We start from the raw sequence: 24,048 nt of genomic DNA, 5'->3' as shown, positions 1-24,048 counted from the left end.
GAGCTGATGTATTTCCTGAGAGGCAGCACAACCACTGCAGTGGATGAGGCCTCTCCTTCTTGGCTGCAGGGCAGGGGATTTGCTAAAACTTAAATTTCATGGTGAATTCTGCTTCAGGGTGTATTTTCCCTGAGAAAGAGGTGTTGGTGAAGGGAAAGCCTTCGGGTATGGAGTGGACAGCAGGATGTATTGAAGTAGAGCACTGATGGTCCAACAGGTGGCTTTTGGCGGGGAGTTTCCTGCATTTTCTGCATGCAGCCTGGCTGCCAGCCCTACAGGTCGAGCCATGGAACAGCCCCTGGGTGCTTTACTGGAAGATCTGAAAGGATGTAGTGTTCATAGTTGCCTTGGGTTGGGTGTTGTGTTTTTTGGGGGAGGGTGGTTTGCTATTAGTTTCTGGGAGCAGAGTGAGGTTATGCTTGTATCACAGGCTGGTTGAGGTTGGAAGGAACCTCTGGAAGTCATCTTGTCCAACCTGCACCCCCAGCTAAAACAGGGCTACCTACAGCTGGTTGTGCAGGACCATGTCCAGACAGCTTTTCAGTATCTCTGAGGATGGAGCCTCCACAACCGCTCTGGGGAGCCCGTCCCAGTGCTCTGGTACCTTCACAGTACAAAAGCGCTTCCTGATGTTCAGAGGTAACCCGTGTTTCAGTGTGTGCCTATGGCCTCTGCTCCTGTCACTGGGCACCACCAAAAAAGAGCCCAGTGCCATCCTCTTTGCACCTGGCCTTCAGGTACTCGCACACACTGAGGAGACTCCCCCCGAGCATTCTCCAGGCTGAATGGTTCTGGCTCATTTGGCCCTGTCTCATGTTTGCTCAGCCTGTGTCCTTTGAGCACTGAGATACTGTGTTGGTCCTGTCTCAAGTGAGGAGGCTGGTCCTGTAAAGGCACGGCCTGTGCTGAGAGAGCCACACACCCCTGCAGAAGGCTGCAGCCTGTGAAGCTGATAATAGGCTTTATTGTGGTGTAGGGGCTGGTTGGATTCAAAAGGCAGCGGAGCTCAGTAAAGGTGAACTGACCTCAAACAGTGACACAGCTGCCTGAGCGGGGATGCTGGAGAGCCCCAGCTGGCCTGCCCTGATAGAGCAGCGTTTGGGATCAGTGGAGAGTGATTTGGTTGGTTTGTATTATTATGGGTTTTTCTTTCAAGTCCCAGTGCTCTGATCAACCCCTTTTGAAAGCTCTCTGGGTATTCCACTGCGGTACACAACTGTCCCCACTGCCAAAAACATCCAGGCTGATGTCCTGATGTCCTTCTGAGCCAGGCCTCCTCTCTTTCACCCCAGCCCCTGCCTCTTACTAGCTTTACGCCAACATGTTTACAGCAGCTGGGATAACAACACATTCTAGGGAGAACTGGTTGCAAGGACAAAAATTTCCTGGCGTGGCACAGTGAGGGGAAGAGGTAGTGTGGGAAGCTGGGCTGTGCTACAGCCATGGATGGCATGGACTGGCAGTGGTTTTTTGCTTCTGTTCAAAGGCACCGCCAAGAGTGCAAGAACTGATGCTGTCACATGTCCTCCAACTGACTGCAGCGGCAAGTGCAGCCATCGGACAGTACCACCTGCTCAGTATGGTCCATCTTCTGCCAAAGTAAGGGGTAACAGGCCAGGCCTTCTGGCAACCTGCAATAAACTCATTGTCTTAAACATGGTTCTGAAATACTGTTACCCAGCAGCCAAAGAGGTGTGTGAGATGCCGTCCCTGTTATTATTTCCAGCTCCAGTCCATGCTCTGCAGGCCAGCATCTGCTATTTCAGGGGGGGTTAACTTAGGCTCCACCCTACAAAGACAATGCTGATGGTCTCTGGTTTATAATGTGATGGAGTCTATGTAAGATGAACTGGTGCGAAATATTAAAGCAGTCTGCCAGGCCCTTCTAGATGTTAACCCCAGCTGTGGCACCAGCCCCGGCTCCAAGCCTGCTGTATTTCATACGAAGAAGAGTGCGAGTGCTGGCCGTGGGCAGAAGGGATGGCAACGCTTGCAAAATCTTAACTACAGCCATTGCAATTCCGCATGAAGCTGAAAGAGGTCACCTTGAGATTTAAGAACAAACCCTCTCTCTGAAGGAGAAGGTGGTGCTCCTGGCTATGCACGTGGTCAGCTGATGTGTACAGAAGAGTGCCTTAGAAAGTGCTGATAAGGAAATAAAAGTTTGTTCAGATCTTTATCAGAACTCCCATAGTGTGTATCTTGCAAAACAGCGTTTGCAAAATAATGTTAAGGTACCCCCAAGGTTTCAGAGAACCTTCTCCTGGAGGCAGTGGAAAAGCAGCACACCAAAACATATTGAACATACATATTGATTGTTCTGAGAAGGCAGGAGATAACCAGGGGGGAGAGCAGACAGTGACTGTCTGGGTACAAAATGTCTTTTTTTTGAGCTTTTCAGAGTCTGTGCCGAGCAACAAATGCTGTTGGTGCCCTACGGATCAATTTCTCTCTTGTTCCAGCATGGTCCCTATCTCCCTGCACAGCAGCCCTGGTGCCAAAGCCCGAGAACAGAATTTCCTCTGCGCGTGTTCGAGAAGCTCTCAACTCCCACTGTACAGACACAATCTCAAAGAGTTGCCAAGATTTAGTTTTATTTAGGATTAGAAATACTGAACCACAGAAAACTGTTAAAAGTAACAGAGGTTGACTCAGCCCCATCACCGGCGGGTACACAGATGGCAACGGGGAGTGAAACTGTCCAACATCCGGAGGTGCTGCTGCGCCTGTGGAAAGCGGGGGCAGGCGCTGCTCTGAATCCCGTGCTGCGCTCGTTCAACAGAGCGGTCTAAGGAGGCACTAAAACGGTTACAATGCATCAAACCTGTTATAAACAAGCTCTTTTGTTTTTTAACCACCCCTGATTTTGATGCCAAGGGTAAGTTTTTGCTTTCAGCCAGTCTCGTTTTAACAGCTTTGTGCTGGGGTGACAGTTGCCCCGAGCAAACCTTTTAAACTTGTAATAAACTTTTCTTGAATTAAATCCTGTAAGTTTTTCTTGTTATTTCACATTCCCTGTACAATAAAATATACTCTTTAAAAATCACTATGCATCAATAAACATCTGTAGACAAATTACATTAATAAACTTATATTTTACTCTCTATATACATGTTGGCAATGTCAAAGCTTCAAGATTCACATGAGGGTCTGCAAGACCAAGGAAATGTACACAAATAACTTACATTGAGGAAAAAAACAAAAGCTAAAGAATATTTTTCCACATTATTGTGGGTCACAGTATTTAAAATATTTTTTCTAGTTATTCTTCACAACCACATTGTCTCAGCATAGAACAATGAATCAAACTGAAGCAGAAAGAAAAATCAAGTAGCAGTTACCGATTTCAGTGCAGAGCTAAGTCAAGTAAAGAACTACATTGGTTCTTAAAGACGATACAGTATGTCACAGAATTCTCCAGTGCTAAGGCTTCTTCAGCGCTTAATTTTTAAAACTATCATCCTGAGATGGGCAGATTCCAGATTCCTGAGATATCACTTCTCAGATTTCAAATGGAATGGTTCTAGTGTGGAGCTTAAACCATTCCTCAGTCTCTGCGCTAGACCAAGTGGTAAAACGGACAGACTTCTTGATGCCAGGCTTCTACTTAATACTTTTTATGGCCCTGAAAATGGAAACATTGGCATCCAAACCCAAGATACTCCAACATAACGTAATAAAAAGGCACTGAGCTATACAGTGTATATACAGTAACATCTGTGTTTGCATAGATCAACAGCAACTTTGAACGCTTCAAGGAACTAAACGCAACCAGTAACCAGGAGGAAGTATGGAAGCAGCAGGAACTCTTGCTTAATAACCAGCATGGGGCAAGGAATCTTCTACAAACAGATGTTCAGGCTGGCAGCTTCCGTTGTCCTTCATGAATTAAAAAAACTATTCTTAGAGGAGTGTTTTCTGGTCGAAGAGCTGCAGGTCAAAACGGACCCAGACTTCGCCCGTTGGAACTTCATGCAGCAGTAAGTGTTTAGTCATGGGGCCTTTGCTTTCCTGTTCTGTTCTGATTTTTGCTACTGGAACTTCAGTGCGACCCAAAAAATCTGTTGGGCAATGAGTAAGAAATTTCATTAAGCAAAGACATTAAGCTTAGAAAATCTGAAAGCATCAGGTTGAGCAGCAATGCTGCATAGTTTGTACTCCACTCCAGAGCTCTGCTCCCAAGCTTGAGTAGCCACCAGCCCAGCCTGTGAAAAATCAGCTAGCAGTGACAAAAAAGGGTCTTTTTAGAAGACAAAAAAGCTATGGAATTAGGGTGGAAAACATGCCTTTATGTCACAGTTTGATCCAAAGGCTTTAAAAATACATTTCCCTTTCAGAAACACAATTCCAAATGTTCTCCTGCATTAGAAGGTGTCAAGTGATAGAACCTGTTCACAGGTCAGGTGTGGTGCTATGAAGACAATAAAAAAAAAGCAACTATTTTGGCTCAGCCAACTTACAGTTAGGCTTGAATATGAGGGGAGATTCAGACTAGATATAATGAAGAAATTTTTTAAGCCGAGAGTGGTAAGACACTAGCCCAGATTGCCCAGAGAGGTGGTAGAAACCCCATCACTGGAAACATTAATTCCAGGTCAGGTTAGAGAGGATGACCTTTGAAGGTCCCTTCCAACCCAAAGCATTCTGTGATTCTGTATCGTTCTTTCCACAGGAACAATGACCTTGAACAATTACTGCCACTAGCAGACTAGTGCCACAACTACTGCCACTATTCAGAAATTACATACCCTTGTTGTGGCCATTTCACGTGTCACATCTGTGTAGGGGGGCATTGAAAGGTTGACCATGAACTGGAAAACCATCAGACTCAGTGGTTGAGCTGGGAGAGGCAGCCCAGCAAAGTCACGTAACCTCACAGGAGAAAAGACTCGGCTATAGCTGCACACAGGGCAACGCAGGTCAAGGCAGTACCCTGCAAACCTGCAGTAACCAGCTGTGTGTCAGAGCCCTGGAAGAGCACTTCGCCTTATGGAGAGTACTAGAGCAACCAACTGCCAGGAACGCGGTCACCTGCCCAGCGAAACCCAGAACTCTTATCATGCTGTTCCTGTGCAAATACAGGAACAAATACAGGAATGTGCTTATTTTCGGGCACCTGTAGTGCGAGGGAGAAACTTCTGCTTTCAACTTCTTCCCATTCTGACAAAAAAAAACCCCTGCGTCTGATACCAAAGCCAGAGTGCGATCAAACCTGACTGCCCAGAGCTGATGGCTCTGGAAGGCCATCGACCCTCTTGAGCCAGGAGGCATTGTTTCACACAGCGTTTCTCAGGGAGCAATCACACCTACAGGCTCTTAGAACCCCGGTGAGGAATGGCGTGCCCTGAGTCACAACAAAGCATTCTTTTCCTAAAACAGATGTTCACACTTACCGTCAGGTGAGAACTGATCCCTGTCAAACATGGTGATACACAGGACATCCTGATACAGATCCCTGATGAAGAACTGGCAGTTGAAGTTCCACTTGGGGTTCAAGGTGTCCTGCAGGGTCCTCGTAGTGTAGCTCTGAGAGCCCATGCTGATTTCACAGTACGGGTTGCTCTTCCCTAAACACAGAACAAGCTGTCAAACACCTCTGCAGTGCAGAAACCTCCCTCCCTGTCTGGTGCTGCTTTGTCACACATCGATGCTGCTGTCCAGAGGATGTGGGTCGGGCAGTCCCCCTACAGTAGAGCAGCACAGAGCTGCTTCTTCCCTCGGTCCTCTGAAGCTAAATAATGGCTAAGTCATTCAGAAGCTGCAGCTGAAACCACAATGTTTCCCAAACCACCAAACTCCTCTCAGCAAGTCTTGCCTTTCCAAACGTTGCAGGAATCGAAGTGATTTGATGAGATTTCCTTCACTTACCATTGGGCTTACAGGCCTTCAGTTCTGTCGCTTCAATCACATGCACCATCAAGCGTCCTATTCCTGAGGTTTTCTGTGAGCGAGCTGGGAACAACGAAGTCAGAAATAAACGGACTAGTTATAAACATTAAAACTAGCAGTAGCTGTGAAGAGGGAGATCCTACACAGACACCGCGGCGGCCTCCAGAAAAGGCCCTGCCCCCGTGTCCACGTGGATGACAGGGAAATACGGGTACCTTGATAAGCCTTTTCACGTTTCCTCTTCTCTGTTTCAATGTACTGCTCTGATGCTGCTTTGATTTTCTGGACCCAGGCAGTACTGCAAAGAGCAATCCCTATGGTCACACCACAGGCAGGAAATTCCACAGTATCAGCGACCCTTCCCCAAACTCTTTTGCCTATTTTTTTCTCCCCACTGGTTTTCAGAGGCCTCACAAATCAAGTTAGTTTGAGGACTACAGTGATGGGGTTTGGGGATTGAATCTTGTGCCACATTTCCATGGTGGCCCAAATACCTGAAAGTGGAGCTGCTGTTTCATTAAAGGCTGCTGGGTCACGTGAAAGACTGGCCAGGGCTGGGGGAGAATCCTGTGGGATTCTCCACCCTGAACTATTCTTCCATACAGTTGTAAGATTGAGGTGCAGTAGATGTGGCTGGATTCCACCGCAAGAGCTGCCGCACAGGCAGAACACACTCAGAGAAAACTTGTAATTCAGATGAGAGCCAAACGAGGTCATTTCTTGACCAAAGAAACGAAACCCTTTCCTTGAACTCAGAGACTCTCACATCAGCTCACTGGAAACACAGCCACCATCAACCAGTCTAGGCTCAGATCTGCATTTGCACTACTCACCGCTCATTAATGTTGTCAGTTCTAAGCGTGTAAACTCTGTCAATGTGTGATATGTGGAAAACTGGCTCATCACTTGAAGGGTCTGTGGGCAGTTTCACTAGGACTTCATTAAGGAAAACAGGCTGAAAGAGAAGCAAAGGTCACTGTGGCCGCATCACCCTGACCATAAGTGAAAACTTTACAAGAATGTTTAAATACTCTGTTTTACTGCAGGGAAAATGAAAGTCGTAGGACACAGGACAAACAATCAGATAACCACGGAGAGGCTGTGAGAAAGGACTAGGAGAAAAACTACTCTGGCGATACACGCCATTCTGCCAATGAGGAGCTTAGTGGAAGGGGCAGGACTGCGTAAGGCAGAGCTGCAGTGTGGAGCCTGGAAATCCTGGGGATCTCTGAGGTTCCCTGTCGGAAAGCAGTCCTGATACTGGAACTTACCTCCCCAACTCCACCATCTTGAGCACACACACTGTGTGGGCACAGAGCTTACTGTTCTCTAAAGAAGGACGGGTGTTTTCTTGTGGATGCAGGAACCTGTGCAAACTTAAGTCAAGGCTCCTGCTTCCGACCATCCCACTCAGGTGCTCAGGCACGATGCTATTTCTGCTCTTCCACCCCGAAGTGGACAGAATTGTTTGTTAAACCAAGGCACAGAAGCCTGTCCTTTTCCGGGGACTAAGCCAACTGAGCCAACAGCATTCATGTGTGCTGGCTGCCCATACGTGCCCGTGTGACAGCAAATGATCAGACAGGGCTAGATGGCTAATCCCAGGGGGGAGAAGCACGTTCCCCGTCAGAAGACAGGTCCCACTGTATCAACGTGACCGCAGGGCACCTTGATTGACTCACCATTTTGTACATTTTGAACTGGGCGTTGGATTTGGGGCTGAACAGTTTATCGGAGCCGGAAGATACAAACTGCTTAACCATGTAGGTGAGCAGGAGGAAGTCGTTGAAAAGGAAGCCGTACAGCTCCTTACTGCTCTTGGCCTTGTACAGCTTGCCACTGTGCAGGAGTTTCCGTGGTCCCAAGCAGTTTGTGAGGGAGTTGAAAACAGGTTGCTAGGAGAGACAAAACACATTAGCAGCAGCAAGTCAATGCAGACATCAGGTCCTGCTCCTCTTCACAGCGGCGATTGCTCAAGCTGCTCAAAATGCTCTTCTCCTGTTTAATGAGTTTAGTTACAAATGAAGAGAAGGGAAACTGTTTAATGATCTGCCATAGTATCGGCACTACGCCCACCTTAGGAGACTTAAAAGTGATTTAAACTTTACCAGCAACACACCCAGGGGTCTGACTGAACAAAGGCAGTTACCTTACAGCCACCTTTCTGTTGTCCAGAAGCTGTGTTTAAGAACAGCCTGCAGAGCCTGCAGTCAGGCCACCTCTCACAGGTGCATGACTAGGTGATGTAACTAGGACAGACCTTCTGGGCCTGTCAAGCCCTGGTTCCTTACGCAGCCACTGGAGAACTGGCACAACACCTCTTTCTGAAGGCTGTCCTGAAAGGTACAGGAGCCTGAACCCCACATATCTTTGAGCACCTGGCACTGGGTCTTCTGTGCCCCTTCCGTGTGAAGGGAAACCCTGGAAACACACAGTGAGTGAAATTACACGTAGTAAGATCTGCCTTAGCCTAGAGGCAGCATGGGCAAAACTTCAGAGATAAAACTTATTTCTATTTGCTTTAGCGGTTTAAATGGTATCAGTTTTAAACTGATAAATCCAGACTTCTCCTTTGCCAAAATCATGCGAAAACGAGGGCTCATCATCATCACATCATAGCTGGGAGCAGAATTTAATAAAAGCTTCTCTGCCAAGAGCACAGTAGTGGATTGCATCCCCATAAAGGATGCGAGCAAGGACTCCCCCTCCCTCCCTCCCCCAGCCTTTCCGAAATGACTCGACAAAGTCCCCACCATACAGCCTATCGACGTGGCTACCTCGGCAAGACCTTCGCACTGGACGTGGGACTGTATCCATTCCAGCCTGTCCGAGTTCTCTTTCTCACGCACCCCTTCGTTAACTTGAGAGCACAGCTCCTCTGCGCGCTCCAAGGCCAGCCTGAGGTTACTGTGATCGGGGTGATTTTCTGGAGTGTTCTCTAACACCTGGTATGGATCAAAAAGAGGAGAAGACAAGATAAAAAAGGAGGTAAGCACAGGGAACTACTTCTCTGAGCTCTCAGAGAAATCTCCATGAAGGGACAAGGCTTTTTTTTTTGCTTTTATTATTGAGCTCAAACTTGAAAGCATTCCCCTCCAACACCTGACTCGGGGTACTCACACTCTTTATGAGCAGAGGGTAGCGGGTTATTCTTTGCATAGGTTTCAGGAGGAAACTGGAGAGGGGCATTCCTTTGCAGCGAGGGTCCAAGGCAAGTTTCTGCGGTGCAACCCAGAGAGTTAACAGAGACATTGCATTACTCAACAAGAAAACAGCTGCCTCACTGGACTAAAACCCCAGAACTGTCTGATCAGATTCATTTTTCCAGGCATTGCAAGAAACCTTTCATTTTTCAGTAAGCAAACAATGCTTGTACCTAGAACAAACAGGAAAGGTGGTGCTGTCCTCATACCCAGGTGCTTTGCCAGCATAAGCTGTGTGATCACTGCTTACGCAGAAACCTTACGCTGAAAACCATTCCAGCTTTTATTCTGACATTACAGGCTCTGCTCAGGTTGAGAAAAAGCAAAGCAATAAAAGAAACAAAGACCTGACGTCAACCGGTCTGGAATTCCCCCGACCACGGCCTCAGGTCACCGCAGCACGGCAGCAGTTCCCTGTTTCTTTCTGCGGTGTGCCTGCCTGTGATGCTCAGGGCACCCCTCTGGCTTGGGCTGCAGCCCCACCGCTCAGACACACTGCACGCCCCACCCCGTGTGCAGAACAACAGCCTTTTCATTTCCCCTCCACAGACTCTCACTCCTGCTGGCAGCACAAATTTTTGGGCAGGTGCGGACAGCGGCACCGTAGCTTTGTGGGTTAGCGTTACACTGAAGTGGGAAACGGAGTAATACGTGAGCCAGAAAGAAAGTCAGGTGTGTAAGTGAAAAACACACACAGTGTTGACTGCAGTCATCATGTAAACACACCTTGGACAGTTCTTAGCTGGTTTTGCAAGATTTTACTTTCACGGGTTATTTTGATCTGGTTGATGCTGGTTAGACGGGCTCCTGTCACTGAGGAAAGGAGAAGGCCCAAAAGCTACTGAGTAAGATACCTTTAAGTAGTCTTTGAAATCAGCATCTTCATCAGTTTTCTGCTGCAGCAGCGAAGCTCCGTTAAGCTGGCAGCTGCAGAACCGAATGTAGGCCTGCATGTGAGAGAGCTCTGCTGCTAAGATGTCCCCAATCATCTGCACCGGCATTTTCTCTCCTCCTGTTTTCTTACGCACTCGCAAGGCTCTGAAGAGGAAAGAAATCACCATCCAACTTTGCTGCGAAGTCTGAGAGGCCTAAATCAAGACCCTTACAACATCCGTCTCTGAAAGGACACAAGCCCACGAGGTGAACATGCACAGCATGGGTGCTTCCAGGCGACACTGGGTCCAGCCTGAACCCGTGGAGGTCACCAGTACCACACGCTGCGCTGAATGAGCCACCTGATGGGGTCTGCAGGACTGAGACTCTCCTCGGAGTTTCTGGGACAATCAGCATCAATCTCTACATTCGGCCAGCCTCCCATTTCAATGGATTATTAGCCACTTTGTCTCTCCAAAACTTATTTTTAGAGAATAGAAGGTTGCTTGCAGAAAACAGGGAAGAATGTCGCCTGTGCACAAGCTTTTGTGGGGGCTCTAGTAGCTATTTCTGAGGTATTACAGCAAACGTGTGCCTGTTCTTGCTGTTTATTCCACCACCCCGTAGTAACAACAACTTCTCTGTGAGGTGGTCTGAACGCACGCACAGGGAATGCTCAGCAAGGACAGAAATACTGCCTGTAAAACCAGAAAACTTCCTGGGGGATTGAACAAGTGAATAAAGACGAAGCGGCAAACGCAGAACGGCAGGTAAGTACTCACTTCAGTAACTTTGTATTTGACATGATGAGTTCCTTCCAGTTGACAAAGATCAGCCCCATTTCTCCTTCTGTGAGACAGCCCGAGTCGGCCATTGGTTTTTGGAAAACCTGCAGTCACAGTACCAGAAAGGTGAGCAGTTCTGCAGAGACAAAGCTCTGCTCAGCCTCGTCTTTAGCCTAGCAGTGATTTTGCTTTTTTTGAGTGCTCAGTGTCCAATTTCTCAGAAGTTAAAAGCAACTCCTTACTAGTACTTGTGGTAGCTGTCACTATTTTTCCTAAGCGTGTGACCTCATTCTGACACTGGCACCACCATTTGCAAAGCTGGGCCCAGCACTGGTTCCTGCAGGCTGACTGTTCAGCAGAAGAGCACTCCGATGATTTCGGAATCAGCTGCTACACAAATTACACATCACACCCATCCCATACCCAGAGAGCTCGCAGTCAACCTGCGTGCAGAACTACAGCCTCTTTAGGGGCCCTTGGCACACACCTCCTGGATAGCAGGACACCCATGTAACTCAGTCTACTGAACACCTTTCACCTTTCTCCACACAGTTGTTTTATATCGAGACGTCAAGTCAGACACCCAAGACCACCTTAATGCTGGACAGTTCCTGCCCTGCCTAGGGAGATGCTCTTGCTTCCAGAAATTAAACCGGAGATGAAGACAGACAATAAACTTTTATGGTGCTTATACAGCTTCTGCCACGAGCCTGCACAGCTTTGCTAGACACCCCGGCCCAGCCCATCATCTCTACATTGAGCCCAAACACCTAAGAAGGGGACGTGGAAAGTAGGAAGGTCCTTGCAGAGACAATGGCTTTCACAATGTGCTATTTTTGTCTGGTGGACAACCACGCAACATTCGCTGAAAAGGGAGGTGCTCACACGCCTCTCTAGTGTTTCACAATTCCCAAGAATCCCTTTGTTGTTATTGTTCAGTAGGACAGAGGCGTTCTTTTTCCTATGCATTTTCACCTCCGAGACATCTCACCTCCAAGACGAGCTGGAGATCGTCCATGTACCTTTCCTCGGTCTGAATGAGTTCATGAATGTAGCCCTGCCTTTTCCTCTCCATCGGCTGCATAGTGTCAAGGCTTTGGAGATCAGCACACCCTACAAGAAGTAAGCCGGTCGTTTAGATCCCACTCAGGCCATCATCAGGTCTGATGAATTAACAAAATAGCATCAATATACACCAGCCTACAGTTCAGACAATATAGACCGGGGAAACACCCCGACCACAGCAGCAGCGGGTTTCAACCCGCTGAGTGATTGACCCCCTCCCTCCTCTAGGTCATTTTTCAGTCACCTTTTTACTTCTTCAACCATCCCTTGCTCTTGTACTGTGATGCAGAATTAGAACTCCTGACTTCCTGCCACTCCATTTGTCTCATGATTGTTCTCCTTTTCTGCCCTACCGGTTTGAAATTGTCATTTTTCTTTCACCTTACGCAATATCTTCCGTAAGATGAAGTAATCTAAAACGTGTCTGGTTCTGACTCAGGACATTGCACCTTTAATCTCCACCCCATTTCTAAAGCACTCTTGGTTATTAATTTATTATAAATTATCTGTAAGTTATGTGTAAATTTATTAATTTATGATACAAACCACCAGCACAAATTTGTAAAGTTATAATGCATGTTATAGTTGCATAACTTAACAGCTGCACAACTTCTTTTCTCATTTGGAAACAAAATGAGCCTGAAATATGTTGAATTATTTTTATGCATCGAGTATGAACAACCAAAAGCATGCAGAGGAACACAGGGACGTTCTGTGACACGAAAACCGGGTTTTCTGTAGTAACATGCAGACCCTACAGCTTCGCACTGCTTTTCCTCCACTGTCTACGTGTTAGTAAGCATGACAACAATGTCTGACATTTAGTGACTGAATCAAAAACTGGTAAAAACAAAGTGGTGGATACGTTTAGATGGGTAAAGGAGAGCACACTGATCCCTCTGTCAGCCATCCCATGCTACCAGAGCACTGCAGAGCAGCAGGGCGGGGGGGAATGAGAAAAGGAAACAATTACAGAGAGTTTGAGAACGTACATCTATCGCTTGATGTGATGGCATCAGATTTTGATACAACGTGAACTGTGGTTTTGCAGAAAGGACATCGCAGGGACGCAGTTAGATCCAGCAGTTCTAGAGGAACAATACTTTTTGAGAGTTCAAAGGTGCCACGAAAGTTACCCTTTGGCATCTCCCTTGTCACCCTAACACATGTACAACACTAGAATGGGACTTCACTCTCCCCAGATCTGTTTATGGGAAGGTTGCTCTAAATAATGAAATGAAAATGAATTAATAATAAATCGGGGTGTGTGTATGTGTGTGTAACCAAGAAGCACTCAACATTTGGCTCAATCTGATGTGACAGTGGCCTATGGGAACCTCATCGGCTTCTGCACTTCCTGCTGGACAGGCACCAAGCTGCTCTTGGAGCAGCATCCTTCAGCAAAAGAGAAACACTTGTCAAAGTTGCACGACACCATCTGAAATATTTTAACAGGGAAACCCTTTGAACAACACAAGGAAGTGAAACAGTAAAGGCAATAGCTAGATTTAAAATCAGGACTTTTCAGTTCTGCTTTGTCCCCCTAAGGAGGATCACAGACCTTAAGCTTTCTGACAAGATTTGAAGAAATGCCACTTTTAATGAAGCTATCTGGGACTGCAGCTCTCTTGATCGCACAGAATGCTGCTTCTGGCCTTAGTTATTTCCAGAGTTACAATCAGGCCAAAATTAGGTAAGAAAGAGTAGTAAAGTTACAGATCAAAGTGACTCCTATGAAGTTTGGTATCTCAATCCATCAAGATGGACTGCGGCCAATGGATGCTGCTTCTGGATTCTAGCATCATTCTTTAGTCTGTACAGGACTGAGTTCCTGGTTCCTAAAATGTGAAATTTTAGGATAATTAAGGGCTGGCACAGTACCCAGACTTTATTCCTCTGGATTTGGAAGCCTCAGCTTTGACGATGTGGTTCTCTTTTCTACTGCAAGGTACGCTCCTGCAACAAAAGGAGGGACGGACTGAAGCTCCTGTTGCTGTTTGCTTGTATCACAGTGTTTAGGACAACCCACATGCTCACATTTCTGTCTCGTGCTGTCCACTTAAAGATGAAGCAAACACTGGAAGGAAAACAGGCCTTTTTTATCCACCTAAAATTGATTTGGTTTATAAGCTCATTATGAGATAGAAAAATATAGTTAAACTGACTAGCTCCTGCACTAACCTTGTATTTGTGCTGTCAGCTTTGGGGATGAACAGATGAGTGCTATTTTACCTTTAAACAAGCACTCGGGAAAACACCCCAAATTTTGATAGGTCTGATGATACTGATGTAAAAACATAATACTCAGTCCCCACATCTGAATTCAGGAATCTGGATCTGAAGGGAAGACGAGGAGCAGACAGAGAATAAAACCACCTACTTAGCACATTTGTCATTGTTTTTCTAACGTGGCCATAGCAACACACAGGCTCACTGGTACGGAAAGGGTGGACCTGCCTCTCGACCCATTCTCCTCCTACATTCCTGTTTCCTCCTTTCCTTGCATCAATTCTGGCACTTATCTCACACCCAGCTCACACCCTGGCACCAAATGAATCCCAAGGGGAGGAAAGAAAACAGTATTTTTCTGCCAGTTTAGCAGTCAGGAATGCACATGTGAGCAGGGAAACTGCCTGCTTTGGCAGCAAAAAGTTGTTGGTTTGGCTTCTGTCTTGTGAAGCTTCATCCCAAGCTCGCCATACAGCTAATGAAAAGCAGTGAGATTCTGGGGAGCCTGCAGAGGGGAATCTCAGCTGCCTGTGCTGAGGACCCACCCCCCTCTGTTGCCTAGATAAGACATTTACATTGCCTATGGAAGGCAAGCCAGCCCTCCTCCACCCAGAGCAAGGCACTGCCAGGCTCTTCAGACAATCTGGGGGGTGATCTGCTCCCTCCCAGCACCATCATCGCACAAAGCAAGCAGTGGTACCTCTGAAACCTGGGGCATAGCAAGAGCAATGTCTACTTGAATTGTGGTACCTGTTGTGATAAATCTTGTTCTCCAAGACCAGGAAGCAGCTGACTCGCAGGGGCAGGGTAAAACAAGCTGGAGAATTTGTAAACAGGAAATCCCTGTCTCTGAAGTTATGGTTAAAATTATACTTCCTTCTCCAAACATACCTGAACAAGAAATACTTTCTTCCTACTAACATAACTAACCCTACATGAAAAACTGCTACGCTTCACAGTTAAAAGATGTTCTCCCCTGCAGGAGATTCAAAAGCCTGAAAAACTTGGGGGGCTGGGGAAGAAAACCTTTCAGTTACTGACTTTTTTTGGATCTGAGTACATTCAGGGGAAGAATGACACTTCCTGAAAACAAAAAAAACCCCAACTTCTGACGAAACAAAGATGAACAAGACCTAATGCCATTTAAAAAAAAAAAACAAACTGTTCTCTTTCTTTGTTGAAAAAGGGAGAGTACATTAAAATTCTTCACTTAAAAGCCAGTTCCAGAGAACTGAGGTAAAAAAAACAGATGGCTAAAAGGCTTTCAAAGATGCCCAGATCTGCTTGGGCACCAAGTGCTTTGTCCCTTTCCCCAATGAACCTCCCCACTCAATGAACACACACACACGAAAAATGACAGCTCTGGAAAGGCATCTTAAGCCTTAAACATGAGCTCAAGCACTTGCCCTGAAGGATCTATCTACACCAGAGACATCACTGCTTTGGGTCACCAGTGAAGACTCCTTAGGGGTAGAGGTGACCTATGTAAACTGCATTTGTAAGGAAATAGCTTGGTGGGTTCACGGTTGTGGGGTGGTGGTGTTTGGTTGTGGGTTAATCTGGGGCTTTACATTTGTTTGTTTAGCTCAAGTCAGTTGATACAGCTGGAAAAAACAGATAAGGGGGTTTTCTTTTGCCTGTATTAGCTCGCCTCTGTTTTCCCAGGCTACATCTCACCTTCAATAGCATGGGCTGACATTACAGCAGTCCCTTTAGTACAGCCAGAGAACAGACGGATGGTGTCACAGGACATCACCCATCGCCATTTTGCACTCTGCTGGCACAGGCAAAGCTAACGCGCATGCACAGTGCTCCTGTCTCTGCCTGTAGCTGTCAGTAGCCTCTGTGCTTACTCAAACCCGTGAAAGAACTAATCCAAGAAATTTGCTGCCATGGAAAAGCTGGTTTCCATCAGGCCCTGGAAAAATAATACAAACTTCTATACAATCTCCCCTAATCAGTAAATGCAGTATGCTCTCTCTTCTACAACAGAAGAAATTTATGTCTCCATTTTCAAAAGGTAAAAAGCAAAATCAAGTTGCTCTGTTGCACAGCCAGGTAACATAATGCTCGTACCAAGCTACTCAGATCAGAAAATATCCTCCCCAGACGGACAAAAAAAACCACAACAGACAAGCTAGATCCTTTTATGTGTCCCTTTAATAAAATACATTTGCATAGTTATCTTACAACTTTGTTTAAAACCAAACATGAACAATTGCCTCATGCTAAGCATAGCCTGCATTTGCACATCGTAACAATCATCCTCAAACATTAATACTCCAGCTTGAAAGGAACAGCAGAAGAGATTTTAAGGCAGCACACACCATTACGTAGCGGTTTTATTAGCTCATTACATTAAAGTAGCACGACCCTGTAGCAGCTCCCAACACTACTACGGGCCAAGGTTTGTCAGCATTCCTATGAGCAGACTTATTTACAAGTGTTTTCAACCCAACTCAGAAAAATCACACAGGGATACGATCTGACAGAGCATCGAGATGGCATAAATATTCAGTGACTGGCAGGAGACATTTCGATTATTAGCATGTAACCTCTTTGGTGGAACTTTACCCTGTCCGCGCTCCTAACTGTATCGTGATTAACACTGACATCACGACAGAGCTTTGTATGCTTTCACAGCCCCCCACCATCACTGACTACTCGCACACCCAGCTCTGCAACTGAGTCTCGGTGGTGGCACAAGACTTTCCTGCTGGATCAGGAACTCAGCTCTGTAAACTAAGCTTTTGTAAAGCTACACTCTGGCAGGTTGTTAGTCCATTATGCAAACTAGACATTTACAGAACTAGGAAGCGTTTCAGTACCTGTTCTTGTGCATTTACAAGATCGTTTATATTCTTATGCCAATTACACCATGGCCCGTGCTCTCTGCTGGCTCACAGGAAACAAGTATAACACTGCAGGCAGTATCATATTTTGCCTCCCTGGTCGGCAGTTTGAACTGTCAGCCCCATGTGGTGGGGCAACATTTAGACTCTCAGCTCTTGACTGGAGACCATCACATCAAAATCTCTACTTTCCACCTTGTCCTTAGTCCCAAAGCCAACCTTTTTTCACCCAAAAAAGGGATGAACACTTCAACATTAATTTTACTTGGCTGGCTGGGATGACAGCTGCACTCACTTCTATGGACTTTTATCAACAAGAGTGGATTGCACACAACCAAAGAAAAGAGTAATTTGTTCTGAAAGAAAAAGTCTTGACTTAATCCCCACTTCTATTAGCTACACTTCTTCATTGATACATAACATGATTTAAAAAAATCTTGCCTTACATACATCCTCAGCACAGTCTTTCCTATCAATGATCTGATGCAAGTGTTCCAATTCTTTCTGCACCAGTGTGCAACAGAAGAGCAGAGCTCTCGGGTGATCGTGCTTCACCTGTGTTAGGCAGATTTTTGCAGTAGAGATAAATACTGAAGTCAGGGACTACATCTCTTTTGATCAGCATTATTAAGGTGTATTATAATTATCTTTATTATTACAGTCAGAGAACTTAAGAGCGTTCTCAGGTAACAGCGAACCCACAAAATGCTTCATTTTAATACTCATCAGTTCAAACTGAAGGGCAACTGTTTCAGTAATTATCAGTGCTCAGATTTCCAAACCCAACAATGGAGCTGCATGGGTGAAACTTTACCTAATACTACTCTAAGCTCCAATTGTACCAGTTAAAAAATGGGTAGAATGCCACCTGCTTTTGGAAAATGCCACATAACTATTTCTTAGAATACCCTAGATAGGGTGCAAAGTTGTTTTTAATTTTTCAAAGGCAATTAGTAGCATTTTGGCATTCAAGGAAAACTGTCACTGAACACTGGGAAGTCAGTTTGGCTTAAATCCCAGCAGTTAACAGTGCCTTTTAGAAATGGGGTAATTTATAAGAACACTAACTGTTCGACTATAGTAAGTGACTGCTTGATGCCACTAGTGTAGCACAACACTTCAGCCAGCATTAAACAGGCTGTCGAAGTCAGAAGTTCAGAGAAGGCAGCTCAGGGCGATTAGCATATTTTAGTAGAAATATTTGAAATTTAGTTTCATCAAGGAAATCAAGTCAGCTAGAATACTTGAGGAATTACCTAGCACATTATTTGCCTACAATAACATGGTTCCATTCTGTAACAAAATATCGGTTTAGACAAAATACATTCAGAATAAAAATCCACTTGTAGTTTTATGTAGGCACATTGCTGTAGTCCATATTGCACAAAAGATAGATCTCTGAATTAAAGGGCACATATACATTATTTGATCAAGCATATTAAATACAGAATACAGAAATTTTGGAGAAAGGCTTTTAAATCTCCGCAGCTGGACTAACCTTTTCCTGATAGTACCTTCACAACATTCATACATATATACAGATAGATATGTATATAGTAAACAAGCAGTGTTTTGTAAACATTCTGGATTGCATAAGTGACTTTTGCTGTTTCATAACCAAGTTCAGGAAACCAACTAAATTAAATACCATGTCTACTAGATCTCTCCTGTTGTTACACAAGCACAGAACTATTTGATCAGACAGGCAGTCCACTATTAAATGAATCCTTTTATTTAAAGGAGTTATAGTCCTGAAGTCCTGGTCCCTCCCTCCTCCCAGACTAATAAAACGTGGGCACCCTTACCGCACCGTACTGCTGACATGCCCTAACTGTACCTTTGAGGACCGCTTTTGAGCTGAGGAGTGTAGTTCCATTTCTAAACCCAAATGCTCTGCCTTCAGCTCCAGGTGTCTGTTAGCGTTTCTCTTATGGCAACATCTCTTTATCAAGGTTACCCAGGTAGGAGGCTGCTAATTCATTTAACAGAAAGAAGAGCAGCAGCTTTCAGATAGTACTTTAAGTCATTGCAGACCGAAACCAGATAAAACCAGTATTCAGTACCATTAACTATTAATTATTTAATGAAGAAAAGGGACAGGGAACGGGTCTCGTAGCACAGAGCCTGTCTAAGTACTTACTGCAGTAATTACATTTAATGACACGTTTGCGGTTTGCTAAAACTGAAAGCAAGTATGAATTACCAGAATAAAGCATTTAAAGGAAGGTGGTTGTTTAGGGATAGGACATACAGATCCACAACAACCTGAATTCCTGCTATAGTACCACTGTGAAGGAAGAAAAAATCTAAAGTATCCTTCACTCTAAGCTTACAAGTTCTTTCCCCGGTTAAAAAGGGTATTAAAAGGCTGGATGGACTGCACCAGATCTCAATCTTAGATCTCGTAGCAGGTTTGTAATCACAGTGACTATCAGCAGCAGAGACAGGTAGGGTTTGTTTTTTGGATGAGCCCCGTAGGCTGCCAATTTTAAAAGCTCGATATGTAAGAGATTAAATCAAGTCCATTATAACAGTATTCAGTGAACATTTTAATTGTGCAAAGTATGTACATTACAATATTAGAAGAACACAACTGCCCATTCAAAACAGCTCAGATAAACTGTGCAAATAGTGGGTCTTTGTGTGTCTGCAATCCCACCATGCAAACGGTAACTGGATATGCATGCTAATGATCACGATTATCAATACCAAAGAAAAATACTAAAGGAAACGAGAATGAACAGCGGTGAAAGCCACACAAAGACCCACTATCCTTTCTGCTTTTACAAATCAACTGTAACTATAGATTATAAGAAAACCCACAAAAACCTAATTTCTTGACTGGATCTAACGTTCAAACGAAGCAAAAGGATTGTGTCAGAGATACGTGAGCAGGGCTGGCCACCCTGCCTCCACACTACAGTCAAACTTGGATAGTGGGTCTCTGAGGTGCTTTCACACTGGAAGACAACATTGGGTCCTAAAAAAAAACAAAAAAAAATGAAGGATAAAATGAACATAAATTTGAAGAGTGAAACATGTGAGTTCTACGGACAAAGACAGAATAACACCACAAAGATCAGAAAGGAATGATGAACATTCAACTTTCTGAAAACAGACATCACGAGCTTCTACTCTTGCAGTTTCATATTTATAAACACATACAGTTTCAAGTACTTGAGACCAGTCATCTCTAACACTGAAACGCGCTTGCGGCTGATTCACTTGAAGTTTTCTTGCCAAGGAAGACTTCTGTTATGTAGACCCAACTGCACAAGGTCAAGGCCTAGGGTTTTCTTAACGGCCACGGCAAAATTCCCTGAGATTTCAACAAATCCAGGATTTCTCCCAAGAAACTTGTAACGAGACATTAGAAAAATCAGAAAAAAACAAACTTGTACAAAAAAGCCTCATTGGAATTTATTCGTATTGGCACATAAAAATTAACCTCTTCGACTCTGTTCAAAGCCTGGAAGAAATGAAAACCTTTTCTCTAGTAATACACATCCACGAAGCAGGATGTACCACATCACTCAGTACCCATCAGAAACCAAGGCTTACACAGTCTAGAAGAGGCACTGCAAAGTCAGGTTAAAGGCAGATGTATGACATGGGCTGCAGGCTGCACACACCTTGTCGGATCGAGACTGTTTCAGACCCCAGGGTTTCAACCTGGAAGCTTTATCAAGCCTGACTGATATTCACCAAGTAGTTTCAGAAATACAAAATGACTATGTTGCTATGAACTAAGGGACTGAAGTAAGGTTATTCGACCCTTGCTAAAAGTAGTATATTTCTGGAGCTGTTGAGTAAAATCTTAGAATAGATTACTAATCTTCACATGTTATAAAGGGAATGTGGACCTGCAACATGCAGCACCTCAAAGCCACTGATACTACAAACTCTTACTCCATAATCATAAGGAGAAGTTACTTGGCAGTAATTATGGAACTTCAAAATGTCTTGTCCATATACAGACACAAATACATCTGCCCTGAGCATATCAGTTCAAAAGTTGTTTTTTCCCTATGAACACCCCTGAGAATTGGTCAGCTTCATTCATTAGACAATGGTGGACAGGAATTACTAATGGTCTTTTGTGCATGGAGCTAAGCTTTGGTTAATACAGATCAGTGTTGTTGAAAGGACAGGACTTGTCTCATGTCTTTAACATGTCACATCCTCAAGTAAGGTTTGGGGAGGAATAGAATTAGGTAGATCTAGTGGTATTACTGTTACATTAAGTTTGAACCTAAGGAAATTCACACTGTCATCATACACTTGTCAAGATCAGTCTACAGAGCGAGGATCTATTCTCAGTCTAACCCTCTTTCGCCTTTGCACTGACAGAAGGTTAAATGGGTGATGGAGATGCTTCTGACACTATAGCACTACGTGGAGTTCACATCTGAGCACCTGAAGGAACTTAAGATGCCTGAGGAACTGCAGTAATGTTGGGCTATGAAAAAAGAACAGAAACAATAACTATACGTACATTAGAGTAGAAGGAACTGGTACAACATTCAGCTCTATGAAAGGACAATCTCATAAAGGGAGATGAGATACCTCTAAGATAAACGAGAAGCCTCTGCGCACTGAGCACAGGTATATCCACCTAGCTGAGTTGTTCAGCATTCAGCAGAAACTTCTCTGAGAGATGAACTGATCTCTAACACTAAAAGACATCCAGCGGACAAGTATGCAGATGTAGCTGGAGCGTTTGTCTTGCCTCCATCTGCGGTACCGGAGGGCAGAAAAATCTCAACTAAAGGAAATACAAGGCTCAGACCAGTCCCGTGGATAAGATGACAAACTGAAAAAAGCTGTCTTGGGGAAAAGGCCAACAAACAAGGAAGGAACAGGTTCCTAAGAGCATCTGTTTAAGGCAGACAAAGACTGGCTGAAATAACAAAATTACCTCCAGACCAGGACATTGGGAAGAACTGTAAAGTGCTAAGCGTACCATGCCTACCTCTCACCCCCTTGGGAAGAACGGGAAGACAACCTGGCAGACATGTCCTAGACAGTTACTTGCCATACACAACCTTGAACAGTTGAGCAAGCACTGAAAGAACCAAGATTATTAAACTATGCATATTCCTTTATTTTAAATCTATAGCTATTTATATTTTGCAACTTCCTGCATAACTTATTTATTCTTTTCTATGACTTTTGTGTGTACATTAGAGTAAGGGCTATTAAGATGTCATCAAAACATAACCATCACCAAGGTCACTGACAGCACAACTCTCAAGTATTCTGTGTTCTGCAATCACCAGGACTCAGTTGTATTTAACAGAGCTGTTGACACAACTATGAGACCCTTCACGGATTTTATTTTTGTTTTCCTTGCAAAGATCCTAAGCCAGGATGTGCAGCTACACCAACAGGAAAGAGAACTATTTCAGCAACTGAAGAGGAGAAACATCTTGCTGACCTAAGTGCTGCCTTTGCTAGGGAAGTTTACCATTACAGCTGTAACTCATACGTCCCAGGAAAGATTGGATATGAAGATGGTTCATATAACAGAATTTAAATTTGAGGGAAAAGCAGAATTTTCCTAAGCTGCAAACCTAATGAAATAAACCAAATTTGCCTGCTCCCTTTCAAATACTCTTACATTTGACAATCTAGAAAAGACAGTGCAAGGAACTGCTATTCTTCAGCAGAAACACTGTAACACTCAGATTAATAATTATTTAAAATATAACCACGCTTTTTAAAGATTATGTTCTGTCATATCTCTAAGCTGGTCCCTAGAGGGCCACATCAACATTTCTGGGGGACAATTGCTTAGTGATTTCTCAAGAATATTGGTGATAGTTTCTGTGCTATATTTAAATAACAGCAAAAAATATTAAGGAAATCAAAGGAAGTTTGAAAGTTCCATCAGTACATATTTAAATATTTCTCTGGTTACAGAAGAACGGTACAGCTTACTGCTAACAGAACTTACTAGCTCTCACTTGTCACCATTTCAGCCCAGCTGAAATCTGTATAATGGTGCTTGTGCAGTGCTGCGCTTCAGCTAAACAGGCCAGGCTGGTTTTGAGCAGGCTCTGGACTTTAAGCAGAATTCTTCCTGATGTTTCCGAGTGCACGTTTTAATACCACAAAAGAGTGCAAATCCCAACACAAAACTGATACACAAGTTAGCTTATTTGAAATACTCAGAGAATTTTTTTTTAATCCAACATACTCTTCATTCACCAACAGGCAGATTTTGTTATTCAAGCACCAGCAGATCTGCTTCATAGCAAACAGACTACTTCTTAAACAAAAGTTTAACAACCGAGTAATGGTGACCTGGTGCACATCTGCTCATCTGACTGCCACTGGCTGACCTTTAGCAAGATACGTTCAAAGAAAAATTCCATTCACACAGACACAGTTTGATGGGGATGGAAACGTTTTTACTCCACAACACAAAACCAGAAAAAGCCTAATGACGTATCAGCAAGGAGCGAGAAAAAATCTCATCATCATACCAAAATTTTCCAATTACAACTTGGTCTTAGCATTGCTATTGCAGAAAATTAGTGGTATATGTCATCAGCTTGCACTTAACCACATTCAGCAACTCTAAATGGCAACATACCCAGGGTGATAAGCTGGTATCTCTAACATTTTTGATAACTCAGTAAGTTTTAATAGCCTATTTTATCGGCTTTATTTTATAGCCTACCTGGATATAGTCTATATTATTTCTTCAAAGCCAAGATTTTGTAAACAAAAAACCCCCAACTTCCAAAAGATCATTTTAATCATTTAGATATGCCTCAAAATAATCCTAAATTCAATTTAAACACAAAAGTGTTTGACATCACTGGCCACAGACATTTCAAAAAAAATGTGTTACCAAAAAATTATTTCTTTAGGTAAAAAGAAAACCTCAAGAATGGTGCATACTCTATTTTGCCCAGGTACCACGAAAAGCGACCAGGGAAAATATTTTAACTTTCCAAGCTAATCCAAGCTGTACCTTCATTACCAGGTTGGTGAATTCTTCTGTAAGAACACAACGATGTTGATCAAATCTTAAGTGCAAACTGGTCTGACACACTAGTTACAGGCTATAAAGAGTAAACCACTACCAGACTTCTGGATGCGTGTCGTTATACCAAGAAAACTACAAATGATGCTTAGGGAAAG

The 24,048-nt window shown here is 44.2% G+C and overlaps 1 protein-coding gene across 1 annotated transcript in view; it reads right to left on the bottom strand.

Moving 5' to 3' along the window:
* Positions 1-2,782: 2,782 nt before the first annotated feature.
* The window catches only part of LOC104492401 (intersectin-2-like), a gene marked incomplete at its 5' end in the record, with an annotated part of 22,399 nt that continues 1,133 nt past the window's right edge, over positions 2,783-24,048 (bottom strand). Inside the window, 11 exons of the mRNA XM_010134962.1 lie at positions 2,783-4,061; positions 5,394-5,567; positions 5,869-5,952; positions 6,105-6,187; positions 6,723-6,844; positions 7,572-7,784; positions 8,667-8,834; positions 9,010-9,108; positions 9,947-10,130; positions 10,748-10,854; positions 11,742-11,863. Of these exons, the coding sequence (XP_010133264.1) occupies positions 3,904-4,061; positions 5,394-5,567; positions 5,869-5,952; positions 6,105-6,187; positions 6,723-6,844; positions 7,572-7,784; positions 8,667-8,834; positions 9,010-9,108; positions 9,947-10,130; positions 10,748-10,854; positions 11,742-11,863 (1,514 nt within the window). The remainder of the gene's footprint in view (positions 4,062-5,393; positions 5,568-5,868; positions 5,953-6,104; positions 6,188-6,722; positions 6,845-7,571; positions 7,785-8,666; positions 8,835-9,009; positions 9,109-9,946; positions 10,131-10,747; positions 10,855-11,741; positions 11,864-24,048) is intronic.

The sequence above is a fragment of the Buceros rhinoceros genome, unplaced genomic scaffold (assembly GCF_000710305.1).
Source record: "Buceros rhinoceros silvestris isolate BGI_N320 unplaced genomic scaffold, ASM71030v1 scaffold36290, whole genome shotgun sequence".
Taxonomy (NCBI): Eukaryota; Metazoa; Chordata; class Aves; order Bucerotiformes; family Bucerotidae; genus Buceros; species Buceros rhinoceros.
The sequence above is the reverse complement of the archived record's forward strand: the minus strand, read 5'-3'. Positions and strand labels throughout refer to the sequence as shown.